Genomic DNA, 26,928 nt, shown 5'->3' on the forward strand with positions numbered 1-26,928 from the left:
GACCATAGTAATTTAGAAGTCCCAGGGCACCTGAAAAGTAGGCTACATGCCTGCACAACTAGGTTATAGCAGAAAGCTCACTGTCTGGTTGAAGTTTTTTTTTTCTTCTTTCCCTAGCCTAAATTCCCACTTTCCTCTGTCTTCTCACCTCCCTATCCGCCCTCCTCCCTCCCGGTTTCTCTCCATCCTTGCGTCATTGTTTTGAATGGAGCATCCTCCGAGCTGCGCTCCTTCTGTCGGAGGGGAAGGAGGGAGCGGCGGGGCTTGTGGAGGCGTGTGCTGCGCGGGCCAATCACGGCGCTCCGCGGCCGCCGGACCGCACATGTTTACAGGCAGCATTCCGCCGGTGGAGGCTCCGCTCGGTCGGAGCAGACGCCGGAGTGGATGCGGAGGCAGCCGGCCGGACTCACTCGGCGGGCGTGTTTTTGCGGCTCCCCCGCGCGAACCTATCGGCGGCGGAGCGAGCGGCTGAGCGGGCCGCTGTTGTGGAACTGAACGTGACGGCCAGTCCGCGTGCGGGGGGCATTTCGGCGAAAAAAACGTTATTTCGTAAATCGTGTGCGGCGGTCCAATCGGCTCCGGGACGTCCGGATTCTGCCGCGTTTTCCGTCCGGCCGCTCCGCTCTCAGGGAGCAGTGGGGAAAACAAACAGGTCGAACGGAGGAAGATCGGTAGCCGGTTGGATGTGGAGGCTGTTTAGCGGCGGATGACTGTGTTCCGTGTCGGAGGCAGCCGCCGGGCGCTCTTCCAAAGTTGCTCCCCGGGTCTCGCTGCTGTTCGTCCGGGAGGCCGCGCGGAGTTTTCCCGAGTATGTTGCCGCTTTTCTAACATTTTGCCAGGGCTGTTGGAGGAGCGCCTCGTCTACCCGCTGCGGTTTCGTGTTTTTTCTCGACGTCGTTTGCCGGTTAGAATTCGACGCTTAATGGTCTAAATCGGCTCCGCACACCGCGAGACACTTTTTATTTTCTCCCCGACATGCATACGAGCGCCTGGTGAAGCGGTCGATCCTCGGCAGCCGCGTTTATGCGCCGAGCCCGACGGGGGACGGAGCCCCGGTGACAGGAGTGGTCCAGGCTGTCAAGCAGGAGAACAGGGACGTGTCGGCCGCGGGGACCCCGCAGCGTCTACACGGTGCTCATGCAGGACGGCAGCCTCAAGGAGTCTCCAGGAGGAGATAGCCGCGGGCTTCAACCACACCGCAGCCAAAGCACCGCTCAAGTCGCCTCAAGGTGTGTGTGTGTGTGTGTGTTGTGTGTGTGTGTGTGTGTGTGTGTGTGTGTGTGTGTGTGTGTGTGTGTTGTGTTGTGTGTGTTGTGTGTGTGTGTGTGTGTGTGTGTGTGTGTGTGTGGTGTGTGTGTGTGTGTGTGTGTGTTGTGGTGCGCGCGCGCGCGAGGGCCCCGGCCGGCAGGCGGGCGGGCGGGCAGCGCTCCACTGTTTTTGTTGCGGTGTTTTGCAGCGTTTAACCGCTTCCTGCACGGAGCGGAGTGAGCGGTGACACCGCCGCAGCTGCAGCTGCTCCTGATGGCTCCTCCGAGCGCCGGAGACAAAACACGCTCCGCGCACGGCGCCCGCCGCCTCCGTCCGACTCCGTGTAGCGGGGAATTAAGGACTGTCATGACATTTGGCGACATTCATGTATACATATATATGGGACAAAGGGCTCGCGAGAGCTGCGCAATGTTTATGTGGGCTAGTGGGTGGGTGAGATGAGGCAAACAAACACGCTCCGACTGCAGCGTTTTGGGCTGATGTAAAGAGCTCCTCTTTATTTGAACCACCGTTATTTTTATTTAACACACGATCTCGTGCATCCAGTCCCCGGTTGCACATTTGCACATCATGCATGTGCTATGTTTTGGGATTTTACATCCATGCATGCTGCAGCTTCTCAAACAGTGGGGTTTTTGAATGACTCCTTGTGCCATTTCATATGTGGTCGTTTAAATATAGATTATTTGAATGTCTCGTGGCATTTCAGTGAAAATAGTAAGTTTGGCTGATGTCGTGATGTAGACTTAATAAGCAATGACCTAATTGTTTTCAAGTCCAACTTGAATGTTTTCCTGTCACATGGGCTCAGATTGAGAAAGCAATCCAGCCCTTGGATGAAAATACTGTTTCTGGCATGGGGAAGTGTGTGTGTGTGTGTGTGTGTGTGTGCGTGTGTGCGTGTGTGCGTGTGTGCTGTCCTTTTTATAGAGAGGACTGTGGAATGCTTGTGACTAAAGAACAGCCTTTTATGCTCAGATTTTGATTTATTGGTGTCCTTGCATAATGCCGGTGTTTTGATGCCAGATATAGAGTGTCATTTCCACACAGAAATTTCGAGCCACGGCTCAATTCCACACATTTCCTACATCAACAACAGTAAAATTTCGCCCCATCGGCTAAAATGCATGCAAACCCAAAGTGAAGATGTGAAATGTTTAAATCTGAAACCCCACACACGCATCTAATCTAAACAAAGACAGATGCTCTGGTTGTGTGGAGAAACTGCTGATCTCTTGAGGTCTTTTGAGGTTTGAGGAAATGCTATATAAACTTTGGTTTGCACGGTGCACGTTTGTGTGTGCCGTGCAGCACTCCACAAAAGCTGTTGCACAAGACCGTTACAGTCACCGGTACAGGCTGGAGGAGTGCAGCTGAGGCCGAGAGAGTCGTTCTGTCAGCACAATGGTCAAGTCTCTTTCCAGCACGACTCAATTCCCAGTGAGGTCGAAAACAAGCCATAAAATGAGGAGGAGGGTCTCTGCTCTCTGTGTGCCTCTCTGTGGTGGATTCACATGTGCATCTGTGTGTTGCTTTGTGTGTGCACGAGTGTGTAGTCAAGCTCGGCTTGTGATTTTCCTCATTTGTGTGTTTGCACGTTTAATGGTGAGATCTGACTACTTTAATTTTGGAGTGGGGGGTTGTTTGTGGGCCTTGATGCCCCAATTGAGCAGCAGCTGTACAGCCACAAAGTGGCAGCTCCAGTTGGCAACGGGGCATGCTCCTGGATGCCTGGCGCTGTCGGTCCCGGATGGCAAACGATGCCCCCCTGTCTGCAGGAGGGGGGCTGCTGGATGCCACTTGTTGACTTGTGTGCAAGTTGTGCCGTATTTGAGCGAAACCACACCGGTTCCTCAATGCTGACAAGAGGCGGTCCCTGTTTTTGTTGCGCTGTCCTCGCTGCTGTTGGTGTTGATCGAACGCCAGCATGGGAGTGAATGAAGCAGGCTTGTTGACGACGACCAGAGTGACTCTTTGTTCTGAAGCGCTGATCCCAGGCGGCCGCTGGCCGCCCTCATTGTCGGCCGATCGGCATCAGCACGAAGCGCGGTGATCATCAAGTCGTATGCTGGCGCCCTCGTGGAAATGCTTTGCAATCTTTAAGAGTGGGTGAGGTGTATGTGTGCCATTTACACACCAAGAGCAACACACAGTTTTTTAAATGTTGTGCTACATGTGAAATGACATCCTGCATTTCATGAAGCAAAACAGAAATCTGGACTTGAATACTGAAGGAAAATCTGACCTTATTGCAGCATGATTCTTGCAATTACAGTTAGATTTCTATGTATCGTGCTGAATATCTAATTTTACTTTGAACTCTTCGCTACATTGAAATAATAAGTTACCGAAGACTTATGAAGCCCAAGACTGAGTTGTTAAGTTAAATATAGAATCATCAATGAATCTCAACTTTTTGGTGGAAGCTGTAATACAAGTGCTTCCTAACGTGAGAGCCACATGAGCCATCTGACACAGTTGGGATATTATGACATTCTTTATCATGACCTTTGACCTGTAAAGGTACAAGAAGCTTCACGCTTGGCGAATCGCAGCCCAAAGCAAGCGGGTTATGAGTATGTGAGCTGGTGAAAGAACAGAGATGAAGACAGCAAGGAGGTGGGGGGCGGGAAGACTCTTCTTTGTGCAGAAGGAACAGTCACATGAACACCAGCTTGACATATGCAACTCACATTTCACCACCGATTTGGCGTGATTCTCAATTTCCTGGCTCTGCGAAATGCCATCATTCATAAGCCTGTTGAAAGAATGGCTGTTAGTTTTTATCCGAGGAGCACACTCATCGTGCACACAACACCTAATCTTTCCCGAGCCGGTGTAATCCATCTTGTTGTTTTTACTCAAGTCTGTGTTCCTCGGTGCGTTTTGCGCGCCGTTTATGCGGCCGGTCTCCTTCATGAGTGATGCTGGATACTTATCTCTCTGTTTTTTGTTCTCATTAATCAATTAAATGTTTGCGTGTGTTTTTTGAGAGAGTGTGATTGACTTGGGCGTCGTTGCCTTTTCCACCGTCAAGACTAGCAGTGTTCCAGACTCTCAGTTGATGGTCTAGATTATCACATGTACACATGGACGCACAGGCATGCCTGAATGTTATCCTCCACAACGCTCCAGCGGAGTGGGCAGCAGTGTGTGTCACTCTGTTTGTGTTTTGGCTTTCACTTTGTTTCAAAGAGCCTGATGGCTTTGGTTAACCCCCAGTAGTGCACGTGTGTGTGCGCATAGGTGCAAGCAGGTATTCATGTGCAAGAATATGCTATATATCCCTGTTGTGTAAGAGAATAGATCATGTGGAACAGTTGGTTTTTTTTTTTGTACAGGTAGGCGTTTCAGAGTGTTGTGATTGCACCGATGCTGTTCCTTGTGATTGTGTGTTACTGTAATGTGAAAATGTGCATCCATTGCAGTTTTGCTGTTGTGTGAGCGTGTGCATGTTGTGTCTGTTTCCATGCTGGTGCAAGAGTTGCACCTCATGTCAAATTTTTTTATTGTTTTGATCGCCATTTTATTAATTCAAGGTATGGATGATTTTTACAAGCAATGTCTGGCATTAAACTTAATTTACTGGATTCGGAGGCTGCATATTTGGAGTAAAATCACAAAATAATGTCTGTTTATGATATAAATGCAGTTCTGTGAATGGTTTTAGGTAAATATGAAAAGTAGTGACATTTCTTTCATACTGTTTTTCATTTATTTTCAGCACATAAAAAGTCTCTGTAATTTCATTATTATATTTTTCGCTAAATTTAATAGTTATTTAGTATGAAACAAGCCTTGGCAGGCTTCTATCCACACATATATTGTTTAAACCAGTGTTACTTATGACAAAACTGAAGATTGCTGTTTTTTTCAGCTTTATTTACCCAGTTTTTCTCTTGTTTTGATACAGAAAACACTAAAGTGGTAATTTTATTGAGAAAAATGTGTGTTGCCATAGTGTTTTTGTACAGTGAGTGGAATTTTAATTGGGCCTCGTTTCTACAAGCTGGATGTTTAAATGCAAATAAACTGTCAGCATTTACTCACTGACAGCCGTACGCTTTTCTACAAATGTATTTTGTGCACTTATAGTGAAAAGACGTAAATATGTTTTGCAGAGACTGTTCTCATTTTCTCTGAACCTGGTAGGTAATGTATAAATCAGTCACACACAAATCATAATTTTTTTGGTTTGTGGCGCATGTATAATTTGGAAATAAATTCAAAACAAGAACATATAGATGGTATAATTGGCAATTTTCAAGAGATACTTACAATATTGTTGACACTTATTTTTTTTCTTTATCCATATTAAAGTAAGTAATTGAAACGTGAACATCAACAAATTGGAAACTTTGTTCACTTGCTGCTAACATTCTGAACCCAGATCATGCATGTTAATTTTACACTGCAACGATAAGCTATCTTCATTTTGCAATAATCTCCCTGCAATATTGTGAATTTTTGATAACTTTGTGCCACTGTTAATACTCTCTACAACTTTCCCTCATTGTCTGTTTTGTGACGTTTCTACATCGACTCTGCCTTAAGTTTCATAATGCTGAAGACTGTCTTTGCACTCCTCTACAGCACAGCTCGAGTAACGGCGCTCCAGAAGGTCAGAAGATGGAGGGCGGCTGCCTGAGCCCAGAGGCGGTGGAGGAGCAGCGGCTGGCTGACGGCAAGCGCCTCAGCCGGGACCCAGACACCCGATCAGTGTCCCTGCTGGAGCAGAAACGCAAAGTCGTGTCTTCCAGCATCGATGTCCCCCATGCCAGGTAGGACCATGTGTGTGTGTGAGTGACTGTGGGCATGCCAGCATCTGATGATCTCCCTGAAGAGATTTTGGCTTGAGTTCATTTATGCAAAGTTCATTCAAAGTTTATGACATAGATATGTCATCCCACAAATAGGTCAGAGTTTATATGGGCTGACATCCTTTTTTTTTTTTTTTTTAATATCAACCTTGAAGCCATTTTGACAGAGAATTGATTACAATGTAATTTGACAGGAGTCCACTTGTACTCCATCACATCTATATTTAATCATACAGTATAGAGCTGCACTTCAGCCTTGCTGGTGTTGAAGAACTGATCTGAATCTCACTCTGAAAAGTAGCTGCTTTGATTATATGTTTTTCAGAACTCACTGCCGCTGACATAACTCACTGAGACAATTATGGCTTTGGCATTTGAACAACACGGCCCTCATTGGTTTCTCACATTTCTGTGGAGCAGCACAGACACGGTGCCATGACATTCATGGTAAATCTCATCAGTTCCCCTCTTCAATGTCTTTCCTGCTCTCGCTAACAAAGGCACCACCGATTGACTGGATCCTGTAGCTCTGGAGCCAGCACGAACTAATCGGAACAAATATGCTTGAAATCTGTGCGAGAGAGCAAGCTATTGCTTTCATGTTTTATTGAAAGTGGGGTACATAATCCATCTGATCCTTCACTTCGCAAACACACAGCCCTCCACAACTGGAAACAATTATTATGTAATGATGCATCAGTTGTTCCTCTACTCCTCCCGTGGTTTTCTTTCCAATGTACACACACACACACACACACACACACACACACACACACACACACACACACAGAGGGACAGGAATATTATTTTTAGAAGGTCAGCATAATCCAGCCACCGAAGCGGGTTCACAGTGGGGCAATTAAACATTAATGGGCAGCAGTGTACAGCATTGAAGTGCCATGTAATAAAGAAACAACACACTTTCACTACTAAATGTGAAACACTAATACACTGTAAAGGAGCACACTCTTATTGAGCATCACTCCCCATTACTCGTCTCCGTGCCGGGCGGAGGAGTAGAATCGATTGCAACTTGCTGAAACGTACAGTAAAGTCTCCCATTCGAGCAGCTTCATCACTGCATCCTGAGCCACTGCTTTAAAAGTAATAGTTATTTGTTGATGAATCATTGATTGGGGTTTCTCTTGTTGCCCATTAAGTAGAAGGTTTTGTTTTATATTTAATCCATCATATAGATAGGACGGACGTTTTACACCTGTCACACTATAATTACCTTCTTGCATAGGAATAGCAGTAATATTGATATTTATATGGTGATGGTGGAAAGCCGTATCGATTTTCTTACTGCTCCTGTAGAGGCGTGTAGCCTCAGCTTAGGGACAAGAAAACTTGCTGTTTTTACTTCTAATTAGGCTATCAAACAACAGTAGCCGCCACGGGGGATGTTGCATAAATCAAAATGTAACCCAGGATTTAGTCCTGATGGGCATATTAAGATCTTTCACACATCCTAAAGGTGACAATTGTTTGCAGTAGTCCTCACATGTACGATGAAGACGACCAGAGGCAAGTGTAACGCTGCTTTTCTCCAGTATTTTTGCTTTCGTATCATTTGGTATCAGATACTTTCAGGAGTTGTGACAGGACTTTATCCTTTGAGAGCAGAGACATACCTGCTGAGATCCTTTATTACTTGTTTCCAATGTGTGCTCTGCTCTCACAAGTGAAGCTTTATCTCCCTTCCTCTGCGCCTCCTGCCTATCTCCGTCTGTCTGCTCGGAAAGCGAGTGGAGGTAAATGAAGGCCACCTGTAGGGAAAACAACAGATGTACAGCCAACCACATCCTGATTGTTGTCTGTGTTATGTGTGTTTTGGTTGTTGCTCCATATGTTACAGTGGAATGATAAAAATCCTACCTTCTTCTTCTTTTTTTTTTTTTGCTTTACTTGAGAATCCCAATATGTCAATAAGTTTGGGATGTGAAAGACTGTTAAGACCAAAAGACTTTTCCACTTCAACAAGTGTTGCAGTGAAGATATACGAGGGTTTATGCCTTCAGGATCTTGTGATAATCATGATCAATGAATATTCTAATGTCAACATAAAGTAACAAAGTGGCTTCATGTCTGTACTTTACTGAAATTTAACTCACATTATTTTACAAACAAATTATTCTATTCTGGAAAAGCCCACTATTCACTCAGCTATTTAATAAAATACATTTACAGTATGGATAGTACTGATGACTAATTTGTCAGTCAACCAAAGAAACATCTTAATTAATACGAGTTGACTCTGAGGCAATTCAAAACGCTCAGTGGAAGCATGTCCTGCAGAGATCTTCTCAGACCAGGATCATCTCCTGATAAACTGTATCAGCTGTAGTTAATGTGAGTTGTGAGTGATTAAATGGAAGTTTTCTTAGGTTTTCTTTTTTGGTCAACATGCTAAAATACTTTCTGTTGCTAACTCATAAGACAGCAGACATGTAATCATTTGCTCAACCGATCACTCATATCCATGATTTCAGTCATCTGTTGTTCTTGACAAGTACTGAATCAATCCGTTGCAACTGTTAACGCACAAAAAAAAGTTGATATATTTTCATCTCAGTTTTATGAACTGGACTTGCACAACAGGAAGATGAAAAGCTCTGCGTTGCCGCATCTCTGGAGAAGCCATGAGTCTGAGCTCTTTTCTTGGATATCGCTTCTGTGACCTCTTCAGTGAACACCGCCATTATTGGCTCAGGATTAAGATCCATGACCTCCCATCCTTTGCACACACTGCAAACCGATTTCCAGCCCTCTCGCTGGCTCTGGGGAAGAAATGGTGGTCGCCGCTGACCAGGGAGTAAGGCTTTATCTCTCACAGAGACAAGGGGGAAGAAACGCTGGACAGGGTAGGGGGGGGGGGGCTGCTTGAAGCGGTGGTGGAAGGAGACAATGGAGCACTCTGAAAAATGGGGTAATCTGTGTTAGTGTGTGTGTGTGTGTGTAGAGGAGAAGAAAAGAAGGTAAAAGAGATGGAGAGAGCATGTGTACAAGTATGTAGCTGTGAAGATAACAGCCAAAGAGTGAGGGGAGAGAACGCCGGAGGATTTTTTTTTTCCAGAGCAAGTCTCGGGGGAAGTTTGACCTTGAGGTTGTTAGATTGCACTCTGAAAAGTTCCCCTTCTGCTGGTGATTTACCAGGAAAACGTCTGGCTGTCTGAAGGCTCTCCAGACCCCCTCGCAGCCCAGCGTACAATGGTGTTCCCACCTCGCTGGAGTCACTGAGCACCAGTATGCCACTTCTGCAATCACTGGGAAAATAGAGGGAGAGTGACAGCGTGCCGTATAAGATGTTGGCCCTCGGGGACTCTGTGTAGCTACATTTCACGGCTCTGCCAGCGGGTCCACGCTCATTACTTTATCGAGTAGCTTCCTTCATCGCATTTGTTTACAGCACGTTTACTTACCCCGCTTTTTGTCAGATCTTGCGCCAAAAATCATAGGTGTCTTTCGGTGATTGACCTGTTTCTGCATTACTCCAACTCCCAAATGCCCAAAGAAATGGTGTCTTTTATGAAATATTTTTGTTCAATTTGCTGTGTCTTGGGATACAGGGGCTGAAATTGCTCACTGTAGCAGTTTCCGATTTGTTTACGGTCCGATTCTGTCTCCACTGTATTATCAGAGCTCTCCCTACACACTGTCGGGCTGTGGTCTGAGGCAGCTGCTGGCTCTGCTCCTTCCTCCCAGTGCTTATGTTTTCCTCCACGCAGGAAACAGTCAATTGTAACAAGAGCTGGCGGGGGCAGACCACTGGAAATGAATGGCTCGGGTTTTGACAAATAGTATTTTGGAGACTAATTGCTAGCATGGGAAGTGAAGTATAATCTTAGTTGAAAGGGAAATCAAGAGAGTGCTTTGGTTATTGTTGCAAAACCTCAAAACAACAGATCCGAGGGTTCAAATGCTGCGGTATTTGTATTGCTTGAGTAGATCCGCTGTTTCTGTAGTGCACTAAAGTTGCTCGCTTTTGTGTGAACGACTGGACTCCTGCATTAGTTTTGTTTGTTTGTTTTTTTTTCCCCTTCACATAAGAAAGTGACCACATGTGATTTGCTTTTATAAACCAGCTAACCATAAATCAATACAAGGAATCTGGAGGGGCTGGGCAAAACGAGTTCACTGCCAGAGGAAAACAATTTGTTATTGTTGATCAGTGTGTTTGCGAATCAGCCCTGTTCGGTGTACTGAGCCAGCCATGTGCTGCACCCGCGTAGCCCCGTCCATCAGCCAGCTCGGGCGTGGAACACGGCCAAAAGACAGAAAGAGGACCGGAGGGACCTTCAAATTATCGTTTGCCGCTTGATAAAGTGGCGTGGCTCGTAATCTCCTTGTTTACCTTCTGTCAGGGATTTTGTTTTCCTACCTTTTTTAGAGCACAGCCACAGCTCGTGGTGGTTTCGCACAATGTGTTTGTGTTTGCGGTGAAGGAGGGTGTTTTGAGTTTTGAAATAAGGAGGAGGAGGAGAATGGGCCGCATATTCCAACAGTTTAGAATGACAGAGAGAGAGAGAGGGAAAGGAAGGGACGAGAGAGAGTGAGAGTAATGCCCAGCGTTTGCCAAATAAAACAGTTTTTCTGGTCTGGATGCCAGAAATGACCAGAAACCATGAGATTACCATCTGAAAAGAGAGCAACAACAATCTCCCTCTTTCTGCCTCTTTCTTTCTTTCTCTCTCTCACACACACACACACACACACACACACACACACACACACACACACACACACACACACACACACACACACACACACACACACACACAATCTTCCTCTAATAATATCTGCATGCTATTATCTGATTGCATGTAGTTTTTTCAAATATTCCAACTAACTGATTGGCCTGATGAAACATAGCTGAAAATAGTTGAACTCTACAAGTACAAATATGTTTTTTTTTTTTTTTTTTTAAATCAGTCTACACCTGTAACTGAGTGCTTTGACTTTGAGCCATTATAATAATTTCTATGATCGATCATTATGACAGTTTTAAGAGGCTGTTTTCAACAGGACATGCTGTTTGACCTGAGTCGAAACTATTGGAGCAAGTCAAATATGTTTAAGAGGAAATAGAGAACCTGTTGTTCATCAAATTTAGCATCCCCCGAAAGTGTCCTCAATCTGTGATCGTATGATTCAGACGGCCTGCCCTTCTTTTCGTATTTCCCCCATGAGGAGGAGGAAGAGTAACCAGAACATCATCGGAGATCAATGTTGGATCAAATTCACCTCGCCATCACTACGATTAGTCATCACACAAAATGTTTGCCGTTGAGTGTATTCATATCATTTGGCCCTGCCTCCAGGGCACGACGGCCTTTGGGGAAGGCTTTAGGATGGGATTTAGGATATTCTACAGGTTTGTTCATCACAACAGGCTGCTTCATTATCTAGAAGCCTGGGCAAGAAAAGCCCCAGCTTTATAGCAGCCAGTGGGGACGAGCCTAAGGTTCTTACACTGGCTTATGGAGGGTTAAAAGGTCTCTGATTATATCTTGGGTACCAGGTGCATTCATGTTCTAAAAGGGATCAGCAAAGTCTTCCCATCAATTCTATGCGCATCAGCTAACCAGTGTAAACACGCTTGAATTAGAGTGATATGATCTAATTTGTGTCAGCGTTGCGCAGTAACTATCATGAGCATCGCTGTAATATCAAACTGGTTCTCTAACCTCCCACTTTTCATCTTTGGTTTCTCAGTGTGATATAACTCAGTATAATGAGACAAAATGAGATCTTCTCCGTGCTGGGAAAAAAGAACAAATGTGCAGGAGAGCAGAGACAAAAGCTCCTTCTGTGCCATAGGCTGTCATTGTGATTTTCAAGCGTGAAGGATTTTTTTTTTTTTCTCGTCAGAGCATATGTTATTAAACAGCGATCTACGAGGATAGTTTTGCTCTAGCAATATTTTCCCGGGTCGTTCTGTGGCAAAAACCTGGTGTCAACGCGTAGCTAAAAGCTCTGTTGACAAAGGCCTTCAAGAAAGGAGTTTGAATTTCCGTGTGCCGTTTGTCATGTCTGTTCTGTTCAGAGCATGAAAACCACCTAAATTGACTGTGAAAGTCTAATCTCCGATACAGCAGAGCATTCATGAATCCGCCCCGGCGTGTTGAGTAACTCTGCTTTAGATTTATTACACCTCCACTGCACAAAGGCAGAGCCCTTGCTCTTTGTCAATATCTGAGGTACATGAGCGAGAGCCGCATCGCGCTGATCTCCCGGCTCGTTCGACGGGGTCGGGCTCCCAGGAAAACAGCCACCTGTGATGCCGCAGGACAGGAATTGTGAGTTTAAATTTATATGCAAATTGCCTCTTTAATTAAGTGCGTGGAATACCCGTTAGTGTGAGTGGGACCATTAACCACGGATTAGTAGGCGGTTGGCCTGAATCGACCGTGATCTTTCGCCAAAGCTCCGGACCCTGGATTGTGTGCACCGGCACTGTGTTATTGTGATTCAGCTCCACAATAACTGAGATTAAATTTAAAGAAAAGGCTTCTAATCTGCCTTGAAGTTGACTGGTGTATGTCTGGCGTTCTCAGTATGACAACAGTAATTGACAATAGAAGCGATCTCGCAACACCAGCTGCAGAGAAAACTCATCGCTTGCAGTTTAAAGAACGTCCTCAGTGTGTGCTGTTTGTCTAAATAATGTATTTAATCTCAAAATGTCCGCCGCTGATGACTGGGAGTGCAAGCAAGCCATCATGTTCAACAATAATTTCCAAGCCATCAGCACAAATCTATTTCCAGTTATGGATGTCGTAAATAAGCGCAACGCTCCTCCTCGGGAGTTTGAACATTCTTACGACTGTTGGGGGAGCGTGACTAAATGTGTCGATGTGACAGCAGTGATGTCGTGAATCAACAGATGAATCAATGTAAAGCCTCATCGAGAGTGCCACCGAGATGCTAATTTGGCTGTTATATCTATGAGGGAGTTTTGAGCTCAGTACTTCCTTGTCAGTTATCTATAATGCATAGTCCAGGGCCCTAAAGCCCATGTTTATGTGACAGTTGGCTCTGTCGGTTCTCCGCTGCTCCGGACTAATCTATAGTCCCGGCTTTAATGGACTGATGGCACTGAAAGCTGGAGGAAAGAAGAGCTCTAATTGATTCTATTGATGGATGTGCATTATGGTCATCTGGAGTGTATACAAGGTGGCACTAATTACCGCAAGTGTCAAGTGTCACAGATTGTACCCAAACAGCAGCACTAATGACAGGTTGTTGCTGCGCTGCCTCATCCACGAAGGATTTGTTAACTTGTACATATCATCTCTTGAAAAAATCACAAACATATAAAATCGGCAAACTAGGCTTGTCTTATTGGTTTGGACTCATATCTGCTTACCCTATTTGTATTGTTTTTACTTTTTGGCCAAGAAGTTATTTTTTTACTTGTTGCTTTCTGTTAACATGAAACCGTTTTTTTTTTTTTCTTTTGTGCAGCAGAACAAAGACTCCAGCAGCAAAGAGTAAAGCTACAAATCTTGAGGTCAAAAATAAAGTACCTGAGGTTTGCAAATTCGATCATTTGCCACCTCCTGTCCGATGGTTTTGGAATTAATATTACCGCTTTGACCGAGGCGAAGTTTTGGTTTGGGGCAAAGACATCATGACACATCGGGGAGCCGACGAGCTTCTCCAGTCAAATCTATTAAAAAACAACCCCAGCCCTGCAGAAGTGCCCCCCCCTCCCCACACTATTTCTAATTATGGCCATCAATTTTGAAGCTCCATTGACCTGTCTGCTTTAAATTATTGATATCTGTCAGACTGACAGGCTTTATTAATTAAAAATGGAGATGTACTAATTAAGAGCACGGCATGAGGGTGTCATAATTGTAGCCCCTTTTAATTTGAGTGTCCACACATCATTTTTAATCGCAGTTTAGCAGAGTGGGCGCAGTGTGCCGGAGCGGCGATGAAGGTGGGGTGGAGGTGCCCTGGTTTGACTCCTGTGTTTGAGCGCGCGTTTAGCCCCGTCTCACGCTAACGTCCATCATTTGATAGCGCTTCTCCTTGGCACTCTGAGATTACCAGCACCGCCTTCTTCACCGACCAAGATTATAATGGTTTTCTTCTTTGTTCATGACCGTTTGCTTAAGAACCTTTGTTATTGTTTTTGTCATAATCTTGGGAGACGAGAGTAAATTATTATTGTTATAACAATGGACCCATCCAACATTGGAATACAGAAACTCCTCCCCTGAGTTATTTCTAGGTTTATTTCTTAGTTCTTTCCATTGGTCTCCCTGTTTTGGAATTAAAAACGGAAAAATGCAGTGTAGAGCTGCAGTGTCCAAACGGTGCTTGTTGGGTATACTTTCAGTCCATCTGTTCATCAGAATCCTCCGTAACTTGTATGCGTGTTCAGGGACATTATCAGGCGCCCATGTGTTGTGGCTGTCGTAATTTCACAGGAATATATATCGGCTACGCCGCGTTACTCATCGGCGTCCTCTCTCCCTCTGTCTGCCTCTCATGTGCTCCTCTCAGTCATATCAGGTCAGCACACAAGTGTCTTCCAGAAAAAAAGTGTTGGAACGCGCAGCCGCTGAGAGCAATCATACATTTCTCTCATGTGTCCTCAGTCGCCCGAGCAGAGCTTTGATTGATCGCCGCCATCCTCTGATGTAGTTAATAGCTTTTGTCCTGGTCCTAATGACGGGCGAGTTATTGACCACAATAGGACACAAATTACCTTCTCATTAGCCGTTTGAAATAACGGGATGCACCATCTTGCTTCTCAGAAAACTGACCTTGAATTCCCAAAGTGCTGTTCAATTTCCCCCCCCCCCAAAAAAAAACATATGTTGAAGCAAACAAGCAAATGAGTTTTCTCCGGGATCAAAGTGTGTCTAAAATGATTTAAGGTAGCGGATCAAAGTGCGTTCCTGCACGTTTACACAGCCAGGAAGTAAAGATAATTAGAGCAGTGGAGCACATTATTTGGGATTAAACTTTGCCTTCATGTGAGCCTAACATGTAACAAATCAAAACCATGATATCTACGCATGGTTAATTTCCAGATGTGCTGTGAACACACCTTCTGGACTAACAGATGTATAAAAGATACTCACACCGTGGGAGAGGCTGTAATGCGTTTAGCGCGGCTGCGTGTAATTTCACCTCAGCGAGAGAGGAGAAAAACGCGCTGCAGCTTTGTGTGTTAGAAGACCTTTCCACACAGATTAGCTTGATTTATCATTTAGTCTTTTTCTGTAGCAATGTTTAAAACTGGAAACAACATTTAGGCTACGGGGAAACGAGAGAGCCATTTTCATAAACACAATATCTCAACTGTGGGCATCTTTTAAGTTTTGCTTTTGTTTTTTTCATTGCTTTTGGAATCGTCTGTTCACTCATATAAGCCAGACATTCAGTCAAAACTCCACCACAGATGCCTTTCTCAACAAAAAGACCGTATGTTGTGAAGAGGGAGTGATAAAGTTTAATTGAAAGTTAGCCATTTGCTAGTCTGACATCTAAGAACCATCTGGTGCGGCTGATCTGCATAAACCGATGTCGAACAAGACAACAGCGAAATATCCTTTTACTTCATAATCCAATAAGGGGCCTCTGTGGTCTTCGGTGTCTCCAGTAAGATCTAAAGCCGCGAGCAGGCACCAGACCAGAACTGTAAATAGGAGGCCAGGCTCTTCCAGAGGAAATGTTAGACGTGATGCATCATCTGCTGGCCGACTCCACTGCTTCGTGCTGCAGACTTGAGCCCAACAAGAACAGCAAATATTTTTTTTGAGGAGAAAAGTTTGTGGCAGCTTGAGACGTTTGCTGTATGCTAGCAAATAGCATTTAGAAAGTTTGACGCATCCATTCGTCTTTGATGTATGCGCTCCTGTTATTTGTGTTTGGAGGTCTGTGTGACTTCGATCTGATATTTCAAAGCCTTGAGATGCATGAAGCTCCCTCTGTGGCGGTAAAGGTTTTAATGGTGGAACCCAGCTGCACCGTAAACGTACCCAAACATAATTGCCCCTTGTCGCACGCAGCCCACTCTTCAAATGAGATAAAGCTAAGATTGTTGCATCAACTGTCTATATTCCCTGTAATATTCTCTCTCTCTCTCTCTCTCTTATAACTCACTTTTCTTTGTCTCTCTCCCGCTTTCTCTTCGCCGTCCTTTGTTCTTCAAAGACATTTGTCATTAGCTTCACTCGCTTCACCTGCAAGCTGGTTACTCAACACACACACACATACACACACACATGCGCATGCACACAAGCCCTGAAGGCAAAGGTTAGTTTTTCACAGTTGTGCTTCGCTTCAGGTTGTCCCTTGTCGCTGTTCAGAACAGCTTGTAGGTGGATAAACAGCCAGCGGTGGCACCATCAGCTTTGAGGTAGATTATGAGGGGTCTTTGTGTGTGTCGGCCCATGTTTGGTTGGGGTGGTGTGGGTGGGCACACTGGAGGTGGTGGTGGTGGTGGTGGTGGAATTCCGAAGACAGCTGGTACATTTGCCCCCCGAGCCAACCCCCATTTGGAGAGGTTGTTGAGACCATCTCCTGTTTTCCTCAAGCCACACAAACACACACACACACACACACACACACACACCACCCCCACTGCTGCGGAGCTCTTAATATCAACAACGCTGCAGTTTGGCCAAACTATAGATTCATTACCTCCCTCCCTCCCTCCCTCGCTCCCCCCTCTCCCTCGCCCTTCCCTGTAAACAATGGGAACCAGTGGCTTCTGTCACGTGAGCCGGCAGCATCTGCAGGCGAGCTTGTTATCCTTTTGGTTTGGGTTCCAAAGACTGAACTTGACTTTTTAAGGTTTGGGACTCCAGTGTTGTGCCAAACTTAAAAGACTGTGAAGCTGATGAACTTTGTGCATGGTTTTGCATGGTTGCCTGCGTGTGTTTTTGTGTGTACACCATGGTAGCTTTGACTGCATTACCTCACTGTAAGCTGAAAGTGGATGTGTTTACCGGGGACTTTTCTCTTTCGCCCTTCTGCTCGCTCTTCTTTCCTCCCGCTTTCTTCATATCTCTCTCGTTTTTTTTCTCTTTTGCAACCATTTGAAGCTTGAAGGGAAATGTAACACCCCCATCAGACACACACACGCACACACACACACACACACACACACACACACACACACACACACACACACACACACACACACACACACACACAAAATCATCTTGAGTTAGGTCTGCAAACGTGCACATGAGACACAGACCATGTTGCACAGCTACACTTCCATATGGCATGCATAATTCATGACCTCCCATTGACATCTATGTAAACATGGGTGCTTCCTCCAGCTTCCCTATAGAAGGTCTTTGAAGAAAGGGTCTTTGAATTGAATAAAATACTTTAAAATTACTCAACTTCAGCCACACAGTTTCATTCAACACAACTAATTTGATAGAGGTTATTGTTTTTAAATCCTTTGCAGACTTATCGCATGATGCATTTCAGTCCAGTCTTCTCATCGTGCAGTTGCTCTTTGAACTGGTCAGCTTTGATGGCTGCTGTTATATATTGTATTGGATCAGCGGTAAACGTTTTCCCGTGTGGGAGATCATGTATCACTGATGTTCTTCTAAAACAAAGAGCAAACCTCCTCCTCCACTACCTCACTCGATCGCTCCATGCTCCCTTTTGTCTATTTACACAGTGCACTTTTCCCCCTTACTGTCCAGTCCTCTCCCCTCTCCCTTTTATTCCCTCTATCACTCTTTTATTGTTCCTCCTGGCCAGTGTTGCTTTGTCTCACATTCTTTTTTCCCTCTGCTGCCTCCACCTCTCCTAACTCACTGTATCCTTCTTGCTTTCTCCATCTCTGTTTTCCCGCTCATTTCCCCCTTCGTCCCCCTCATGATCTGTGTCTCCCACCCTCCCACACTCGAGCCCTCCCTCCCTTCCTTTGTCTCCTCTTTCCACTGCCTGCTTTGTGAGAGTGTGTGTGCGTCTGTGTGTGTTTGAGTGCGCGCAGCGTTTTCCTCTTGACTGACAGAGAGAGATGTTAGCCCACTGCTGAGCCGTGTGCCGCTGATGTGGAGTAGGCAGTATGGCGAAGTTAAACCAGCATATAAAATCAGTAATGACAAACACTGTGAGACACGTACAAGATGATTTATCTGAGCCTTTTTCTGACAAAGACCTGTTGTGCAACAGAAGAAAGCCTCTTGAGCCCAGATTTTTACTTTTCCCTTCTGTCCAGTTGGGGAAACGTTCATTATAGGGATAAGCATGCAGAATACTGAACATGTATGCAGATCGTATCCACACAAACGCACGCAGAAATGCGCACGTGCATTTACAATTAAGTATGCAAATATATCCGTCATTTGCAGTTAACCCCCACAGGAAGAGTTAATGATTTATGATTTGAGCGCAATCGCCCGTCTAAAAACTGATTATTATATCACAAACATACAGCAGAGAGGCATCCTCCACTCATTCTCATGCTTATACGCTCAGTTCACTTTGTTTTTGTTTACCTTTTGATTGCAGAGCGTTGTAAGGCGAAGGCGTGCGGCGCTGACCCAAATGCTAAGTGACAATTGGCACGTTCGCCGGCTGAAACTGTCCATCAATCGGTTGCCTCGCTCGCAGCGGCTCGGAGCGTCGGTACTCGAGATGTGAGCGGCATAATGATGCATAGACACAGGTGGTGGGAGCGTAATTCAGAAGTCCGTGCACTTTTGTGTAGCTTAAGGGCTTCCCAGCGCTGGAATTTAGAGGCACGTTTTGCAAACCTTCGCGTATTTTGAAATGGCTCCATGCATGCTTTGTTTCGCAGAATGCTGATCTCCTGGATAATTACAAATGATCAATGAAATAAGTACAGTGTGAAGCACTTGTGTTTGCAGGACTCATTGATTCTTTTGTCGCAGCTGTTTCCATTTCAGCATCACTATACCGCTGCCTATTCTTTTTGACTCAATGCCACACTGAGAATTATATTTGGCACGAGAAGTGATTCTTTCTTAAATTGATACTCCAAGTAGTCACAACATACAAAGTGCGGTAAACATAAATGAAATCAATACTTTGTGTTTGTTTTGTTGTTCCTGCTTGAAAATAGGACTGTTTCTCTTCTATAGATTTGGGTCTGAAAAAGTTTTTCTCTCAGACAAAAGGGTCATTTTCACTACAACCACTTTCAGTAATCGCTGTTTTCTGTCATCCGACTCTGATACAGTGCAGGCCTGTATGTTGCATGTTTTGTTTTTTTTTTGGAGGGGGATTAATGCACTTTAAAAAACACTCAAAGGAAGACAAGAAACTTAATTGATCAACCTCACAAATTCATTTTCACCCACCACTGGTTTTCTGGTTACACTGGATGTGGGTTCTTGTATACATGTGACAGCCTGCCAGTCACAGTGCAAGGCATCAAGGGACTGATCCACAAATAATACGTTCATGTAAGCAGGGTCATACGTGATCCCTCAATCAAAGAGAATTCAAATAAATTGACACAAAGGTGACTGCAGAAACACAAAAATACATACTAAAAAGTTTAAAAAGTAATCATAATGAAGCAAATGAGCATGAATATATTGGTGTATTCACACAAGCCGACATGGGATACTGGAGCAGAGCGGTCTTTGTGTGGACTTGTTGACATGGTTGAGAAGAAAAAGGGAGGGGTGGTCTCTCCCTCTCCCTCTCCCTCTCCCTGTCTCTCTAGCTCCCTCTCGCCTTTCTCTTGGTGTTTTCTTTTTTTTTTCCCCTTTCCCTCGGTCACGGCTGTCTCTTCACGGTTGGTGTCACATCCTCGTACCACATAGCAGTAAATTAATCAGAGATGATGCTCGCCTGATGGAGACCTTCCCCCAAAGCGCAGTCTTCTTCCTGCTTCCCCCCCCACCTTTCTTCACCTCTGATTGTTTTCCTTCCACAAGACCAAAAAATGTTGACCAGCTCTTGATTTATGTTGACTTTATTTATACTTTACCCACAGCTGGTATGAGGACAAAGGGAAAGGCACCCGTTTGCTGCTTCTTAAGTGTAGTGGACACAAACAATAAAGACTGCAGATACACAATGCACTTACCCTGAAGGAATGTTCTGTCATGGTCGACACAAAAAAAAAGCACATCTCAGTTGCTCATTTCATAGTAAAAAAAAAAAAAGTTAAACATTACACAAAGAGCAAAGAAATGAGGAATGAAGAGGGCTGACGGTGAGGGGGTGAGAGTGAAGGGGGAGGGCTATAAGTAAAAGGCCTTTAGGTGAATGTTGGCGAGTGGATCCTTTGTCCTGCCTGGAGGCTGTGTGAAGCGATTGGACCAGCTGATAGGTCTTTTATAATGCTCTCCATCAGCTCAATCTCCAGAGGTTTTATGAGCACCTTCAGCAAACACACACACACACACACACACACTCACGTGCACACTGACATACACACAGCTTCTGCTAACCCCCCCCCCCCTCCCTTTCAAAGTGTAATTGGGGGAAAAAGAGGGCCCCTTACGCCGGTGTGTGTGCATATCGCTCTCCTGGGAGCAGAGGGGACGGAGGTGTGCACGGGAGCGTGGGCGTGTGTCCGCCGGTGCCTGCTGTGGTTACAGCCAAGGTGTTTATAATCAAGCCCAGCAGTGATAAAAGGGTGCTTGGGTGTCTTTATGTCTGCGGTTTATGGCACTTATTGGCAGGTTGTGTGTGTGTGTGTGTGTGTGTGTGTGTGTTTGTGTGTGTGTGTGTGTGTGTGTGTTTGTGTGTGTCCGGAGGGCAGGTGGAAAGAAAGGAGCACTCAGGGGCTAAATCGTGCTGCTCTGAGACCCCCTGCTATCACTGCTTCTCTCATCACTAAATACCATAATAAGTGCGTATATACACACACACACACACACAAAAGTCGGAATGGAGCTGATGGCGTGGATTCCCTGAGTCCTCGGTCCTTGAAGGAGAAATAGGAGAAGAAAGACAGAGGTGGAGAAAAGGACAAAGGAGACTTAATAAAAAAAGATATTGAAGTTGAAGTTTAGTTGGAAAAACGTGACTGTCAGCAGCTTCAATGTAAATCAGAAGGATGCCCATAAATTATTATTATGACTCAGGAGGAAACCCGTTCTATAAGTTTTCATTGATGCTCATACATTTTTAATTATTTTCTTATTACTTAAATGATTTTTTTCATTATACATTCCTTCTGATGACAGAATGTGCTAAAATACTAAAACACAGACCTTAACAAATAAAATATAGTGGGTGATGAACTTGAAACGATTCATGGAGCCCTGTTTTTTTTTCCATTATGAAGTCATTTCAAGAACAGTGTTACTACCTTAAGAAATCAGTTGTGTGCTGATTTGTTAAAGCCAGCAGTTGTCTTGACTGTCTTTTCGATTGTTTGTAGCTTGAAATGTACAAGGATCACAGTTTAATGTCTCAGTTAACAGCTTTGACAGAATGCTATGTCTGTTCTGTATTCACACTCCTTTTGCTTCATGACAAATAGCTACTGTAGATACAGTAGATTTTATTCTCAGGCTCCTTTTTGATCACTGCCTGTCAAATGTTTCAGCGATTGGATTTATTAAGTTACCAGAGTCAGAACCCAGGTAAAATAAATCATGGTATACCACAGGCGGGGAATAAAAGACATAACAGAATCACATAAAAAGACCTCCTCTGATGTTTGTTTTTCCTGCCACTGCTCCACTCTTCATTTGCTCCATTTCTGACACAGGGATCAGATGCTCCATTCGCTTTGTTCCAGCCCTTTGTTTACTCCAATGCTATATGGATGAGATATATATATATATATATATATATATATATATATATATATATATATATATACTATATATATATATATATATATATATATATATATATATATATATATATATATATATATATATATGTATGTATGAAAGAGAGAGAGGTGGGGCTTCCTTAACAGAGCGAATGAACGGAGGAGTGAGATATTACCTAGCCGGCCTGCTCTAAAGGTTGACCTGACTCGTAGCTGCTCCCTTTGTTCACATCAGCCGACTCTCTCGCTGACTCTCCCATGTTCATATACATTCACATTGCCAGAGTGTGTTCAGGAAGGTACACGTCTCACAGAGAGTGACTCTCTCTCACACACACACACACTCTGGCACGTGCACACATGAGGCCAAATGAGTAGCTTGAAGCTGTGAGATCATGTGTATTCCCTCCGCTCATTAGGGCATATAGCAACATCAATTCAGGGGAAGCCCATCACTTGTGGTGTGTGTGTTATGTATTGTGTGCGTGTGTGTGTGTGTGTGTGTGTGTGTGTGCGTGCTCCTCGTGCATCGAGATGACTTATCCTTGCTCCCACCCCTCTACCCCTCTTTCTTCCTCCATCTCCCTTGTCTTCACTCTTTGCATTTTAAATGTGTGTCCATCACCTATTACGCCCATTGTTATCCTGCTATCATTAGAAATATGAGAGCCTAATTTTAGAATATTGGCTCAAGGGTTTTCTGCATAATTTATTTTTTAATGACAAATTTTTCTAAAGGTTAATGTTGACTTGTTCCCATTGAGTCAAGACTTTTCCTTTTAATGCTTATTGTGTTTTTCATTCATATTTTACAGATTAAGGAAAAGACGGTTGTGGTTCTCAGTCCAGTAAATCATCAGCAGATGTCTGAAACTGTCGTGCTACAGTTCTAGTTTTGACTTGATTACCTTGAATTGGCATTAGTAGTTTGCCGTGAATCTAAAAATACAAAAGATGTCTTCCCTATGTCTTCATCAGAGTGAGTTTTCTTTAACAGTTGAGAAGCCCAACACTGTACCGCTCCATCACTCGTACAGACATTGCTTGCAACCTGATCAAAGATTTAAACCCTCCCCTGTTAGACCACCTGATGGAGTTATTTTTCTTGTGCTTAATGCTACCCGACAAGAGATGCTATTAACATTTCACACAACAGTAACTATTTTGGGATTTTTGCATTCCGAGTCGTTGGTAATCCAGTGTTGTGTTTGCTTTGTTTCCAAGGGCTTCTGAGTGCACAGGTTCAAGAAGCAAACGGATCCAAATCACAGCTTATGGAAGTTACTCATGTGTATTTGTGTTGTGCAGAGACTCAGCTGCATCTGATGTTGGTGTCTCACAGCAACCCTTTTGTCAAGGTGCTTTTTTCCGATTCTGCGGGAAAGCTCGCTGAGATGCGACGAGAGCGTTGTCAGCAGGGACGAGTTCACTGCGTATGTATAAAACCAAACGGTCCACAAACAATGGAGCCCCTATCCTATCAAAGCGAATATGTAGATTTATTAATATAAATCAGCATTATACATATTAGGATCAGGCTGAATGTTGAATAAATGATAGAAATGGGATTCAGTACAAAACAGTTTGCCTCCACTGGGAGAAAACATCTATTGTTTACAAGTGTCTTATTTACCTGCTGTTCGCCCTCAAATGCTACTCTAATATTAAAGGAGACCTCTGCTAGTGGGGTAAGTGCTGCATGTGTGTGTGCGCGTGTGCGAGTGTGCATGCCTGCCCCAGAGGCTTCAATGTATATTAGACCTCTAACCTTAAAGCACCGATCTAGGGCATCACCACCCCAAGTGTGCGTGTGTGTGTGTGTGTATGTGTGTTCACACTCCTCCTAAAGACGAGGCTCGAGACTCGGGAGCGCAACCTATAGTGCAAATCTAGGCCAAACTCCTAATGCGTGCACGAGTGTGTCAATCAAAAAGCACATTAAAAGGTAAAGTGCAGCAGAAAGCACAGATGATCATTTCCCCTCGTCTCTGTTGCTCAAGGGGTTAACTGTCTTTATGGTGGTGAAATGAGAAGAAATCAGGACTTATATACATCAACCTGACATGCACACATCCACTCACCGACGGCCTAGTTCTCTTCCCCGCAGCACTTTCTCTCTATAAACACATGCGCTCACTACCTGGAGGAAGCATTATCCTTTCCCATACTTAAGCACGTCTGCGTCTGAGCCATTAATGTGTCACTGTGCCTTTGTCAATGTGAATGTTTACGTTACAGTTCAAAGGTAATGCTTTCACGCAAAATCGTTTGACACGGGGTCATGAATACAACAGCTCTGCTGGTCTCTTTTTATGCTGCCCATTTTATCAGAAACATCTCACCTAATAAAGAATATTGACGAATTTTATGAAGTTTAGTTAATTTTTCAAGTATGGAGTCAATATATTCAACAGAGACTGCTGATGGTTGGCTGTAATCTATTAGAATGTGTGACTATGTCAGATTTATGGTTCAGATGAATATTTTTGCTCAGGTTTCTTTTTCTGATGCTTGTAAGAGGAATGTATCTTATTGATATGAGACTTGATGTTGTGTAGGTATCTAGCTACTTATTGAGTCCATAAAAGTAAGAACGCGGCTGCCTGATGGGTAAGTACTGTATATAATATTGAATCGTTTATGTGTTTTTTAGTGATAGCAATTCTCTGTTGTGAGAATCACACTAAAGACACAAACTTCTGCTTTTCTGCTGGTTGATGTTTGCAGATGACGATTCATGTTCAGACTATAAATCAGCAGTGAGTGGCACATGGAGGTGCTTTCTAATTTTTTAATCAGTAATTTTGACGCTCTACTGACTTATTGAGAACCCGTGAGGGTGTCATTACTGCTTTAAGATGGATAGTTTCAAATTATGTAAAAATGCAGACAAGCTATCAAAATAAAAGCCTAATCGCCTTTTAACTATATTTATCTATACATTCATCAAGCTGACTGTTATATCTAAGTGGAAGTAATTGCCTTTCCCCTGTGTATGTGTCTCTGTTTACATGTATGATCTAATTTCTGGCGTGGTGTGTGCAGGGGTGTGAGTTTTTTTTCCTGCGTGTGTGCGCGCATGCACTTTCAGTCTCCCAGCGGTGTGGCGTTTAAACGCTTATTTGATTAAAGTAAAGTAGGCTAAAGAGCAGCACAGAGGAGGGAGGCTGTTTTCTGTGGTGTTCCAAAGTAGATCGAGCGGGAGAGACAGAAACACACACACACACACACACACACACACACACACACACACACACTCTTATCTGTTGAGCCGTACACAGAGAAAAGTGGATGTGAGCGGCCGTGTGTGTCAGTAGGTCTGTGTTAACTTATTTATCTATTTACTGCACGGAGCATGTCTCCTCCGCGCCTGGTGCATTAGTGTCAGGCGGGGGGACAAACGCTGATCAAAACATGCGTTGGATGTGCGGATACAAAGTTCCTCTGTTGATCTGCAAATACTTCTGCTGTACAGCTGCGACTGTCTGTACACAGACACACGAGGAAGTAACACACACAGACACACAGTCAGGGTCTTTGGCTCCATGCCCAGCTAATGTACGCCGCACCCTGTTTTTCTCCTGCCAAGGGGCCTAAAAAAAAAAAAAAAAAAAAAAAAAATCCGGAGTGTGTTTGTTGTTTGGAAAAGGAGAATTAGCAAACACTGCGCGCCTTTTTTCCATCTTCATATACTGCCATGTGCTTGTAGCGTTGTGAGTGTTTACCATGTTGTGTGTCGGTGTTTGTTTAAAGAGCACGCAGACAGAGAGGCGAATAGCTAAAACATGCTAATACACAATCAGCTAATTAGTCAGTCACGGATGCCAGGGACGGGACGCAGTGTGGCTTTCAGCAATAATCCTGTTGATTCTTAATGACTTCATCATCCACTCTAATCTATACGCGAGCGGCTCTATAGATTCAATAAGACATCCTCTGCAGCGAACGGCCCGCTGCATGCAGGATTTTCAAGGCTTATTGCAGGCGTGGCGAGGTGTGTGCCGTTGCATTGTTTTAGGAATATGATGAGAGGAGACTTTGCCTCTTGAAAATGGAATACTTAAAAAAAAGAAAAAAATCATACCGATGCCGTGTTCTTCATCATGTCTGCAGAAGAGCCTGCGTTCTTTTCCTTTGTGCGATATTAATCGTACAAAGCCGTTTCTTGAACATGCTTCTGTTCCCGTCTTTCATGTTGAAAGCTTTGAGAGTCGACAGTCACTCATAATGATGTCTCACTTCACTAATGAAAGTGAGTTCTCGAAGCTTCACAGCACAGACATCTTTTGTGAATCCACCAACCATTTTGTTTTTTAACCCTGAAGCAAAAAGTCACCATGAAGTTGCCTCACACCATCTTTGAGGTTCTGTATCTTTAGCTCGGTTCAGCCTTTCTTAGCGCTCGTCGGCGGTTGACTGAAACTCGGCTCAAACTCTCACTGTGAAAATAAAAATGAAGTGATTCAAGACATGAGTTCTGCTATAGATGTGTGAAAGGGGAACTATGACTTTGTTTACACAGTGAAAATCAATGGTGCAGCGTTGTTACCGTGGTTGTTGGTCTATTGAAATATAAGATGACGGTATGGCCTCGCACACTGTGTGTAGTTTGTATTTCAGGAAATGGACTCCAGCCTGTCAGAGCAGGAGTGAGTTTTGAGCTTCCTTCAAATTGAACAAATATCAGCGTGAAAGTTATTTCAGTATATTCCATGCCTACATTATGCAACACACAGAAGGAGCAGAAAGCACATCGTACATGTGATGTGACGGCGTGTTTCTAGCCTGTAACCAGGAATGTGTGTGAAGGAATCGTCACACAAGGATCTTGAAGTCGATGTATTAAAAATAAAATAGTTTGTGGGGTTTTCTACCTTGTAATTTACTACATACTCCTGTCAGTAAAAGCTCATGTGTGGAGCTCCTGCTGCAGGACACAGCTGCAGACACAGGTGCATCACTGCGAACATGCAGATGGATTAACTCTCGTACAGGAGGGACGTGAAGAGCCAAGAAAACATTGGATCGTGCGAAAAATCAGTCAACGCAGAAGAGTCAACAGGCAATTACAGCAAT

At 44.2% G+C, this 26,928-nt stretch overlaps 1 protein-coding gene across 1 annotated transcript in view; it reads left to right on the forward strand.

Moving 5' to 3' along the window:
• The first annotated feature begins 581 nt into the window (after positions 1–581).
• LOC115380930 (zinc finger protein 704-like) overlaps positions 582–26,928 on the forward strand; it is a 45,953-nt gene continuing 19,606 nt past the window's right edge. The window contains exons 1-2 of the mRNA XM_030082237.1: positions 582–808; positions 5,863–6,050. Coding sequence (XP_029938097.1) covers positions 707–808; positions 5,863–6,050 — 290 coding nt within the window. The 5' untranslated portion in view covers positions 582–706. The remainder of the gene's footprint in view (positions 809–5,862; positions 6,051–26,928) is intronic.

This window comes from Salarias fasciatus, chromosome 22, assembly GCF_902148845.1.
Source record: "Salarias fasciatus chromosome 22, fSalaFa1.1, whole genome shotgun sequence".
Taxonomy (NCBI): Eukaryota; Metazoa; Chordata; class Actinopteri; order Blenniiformes; family Blenniidae; genus Salarias; species Salarias fasciatus.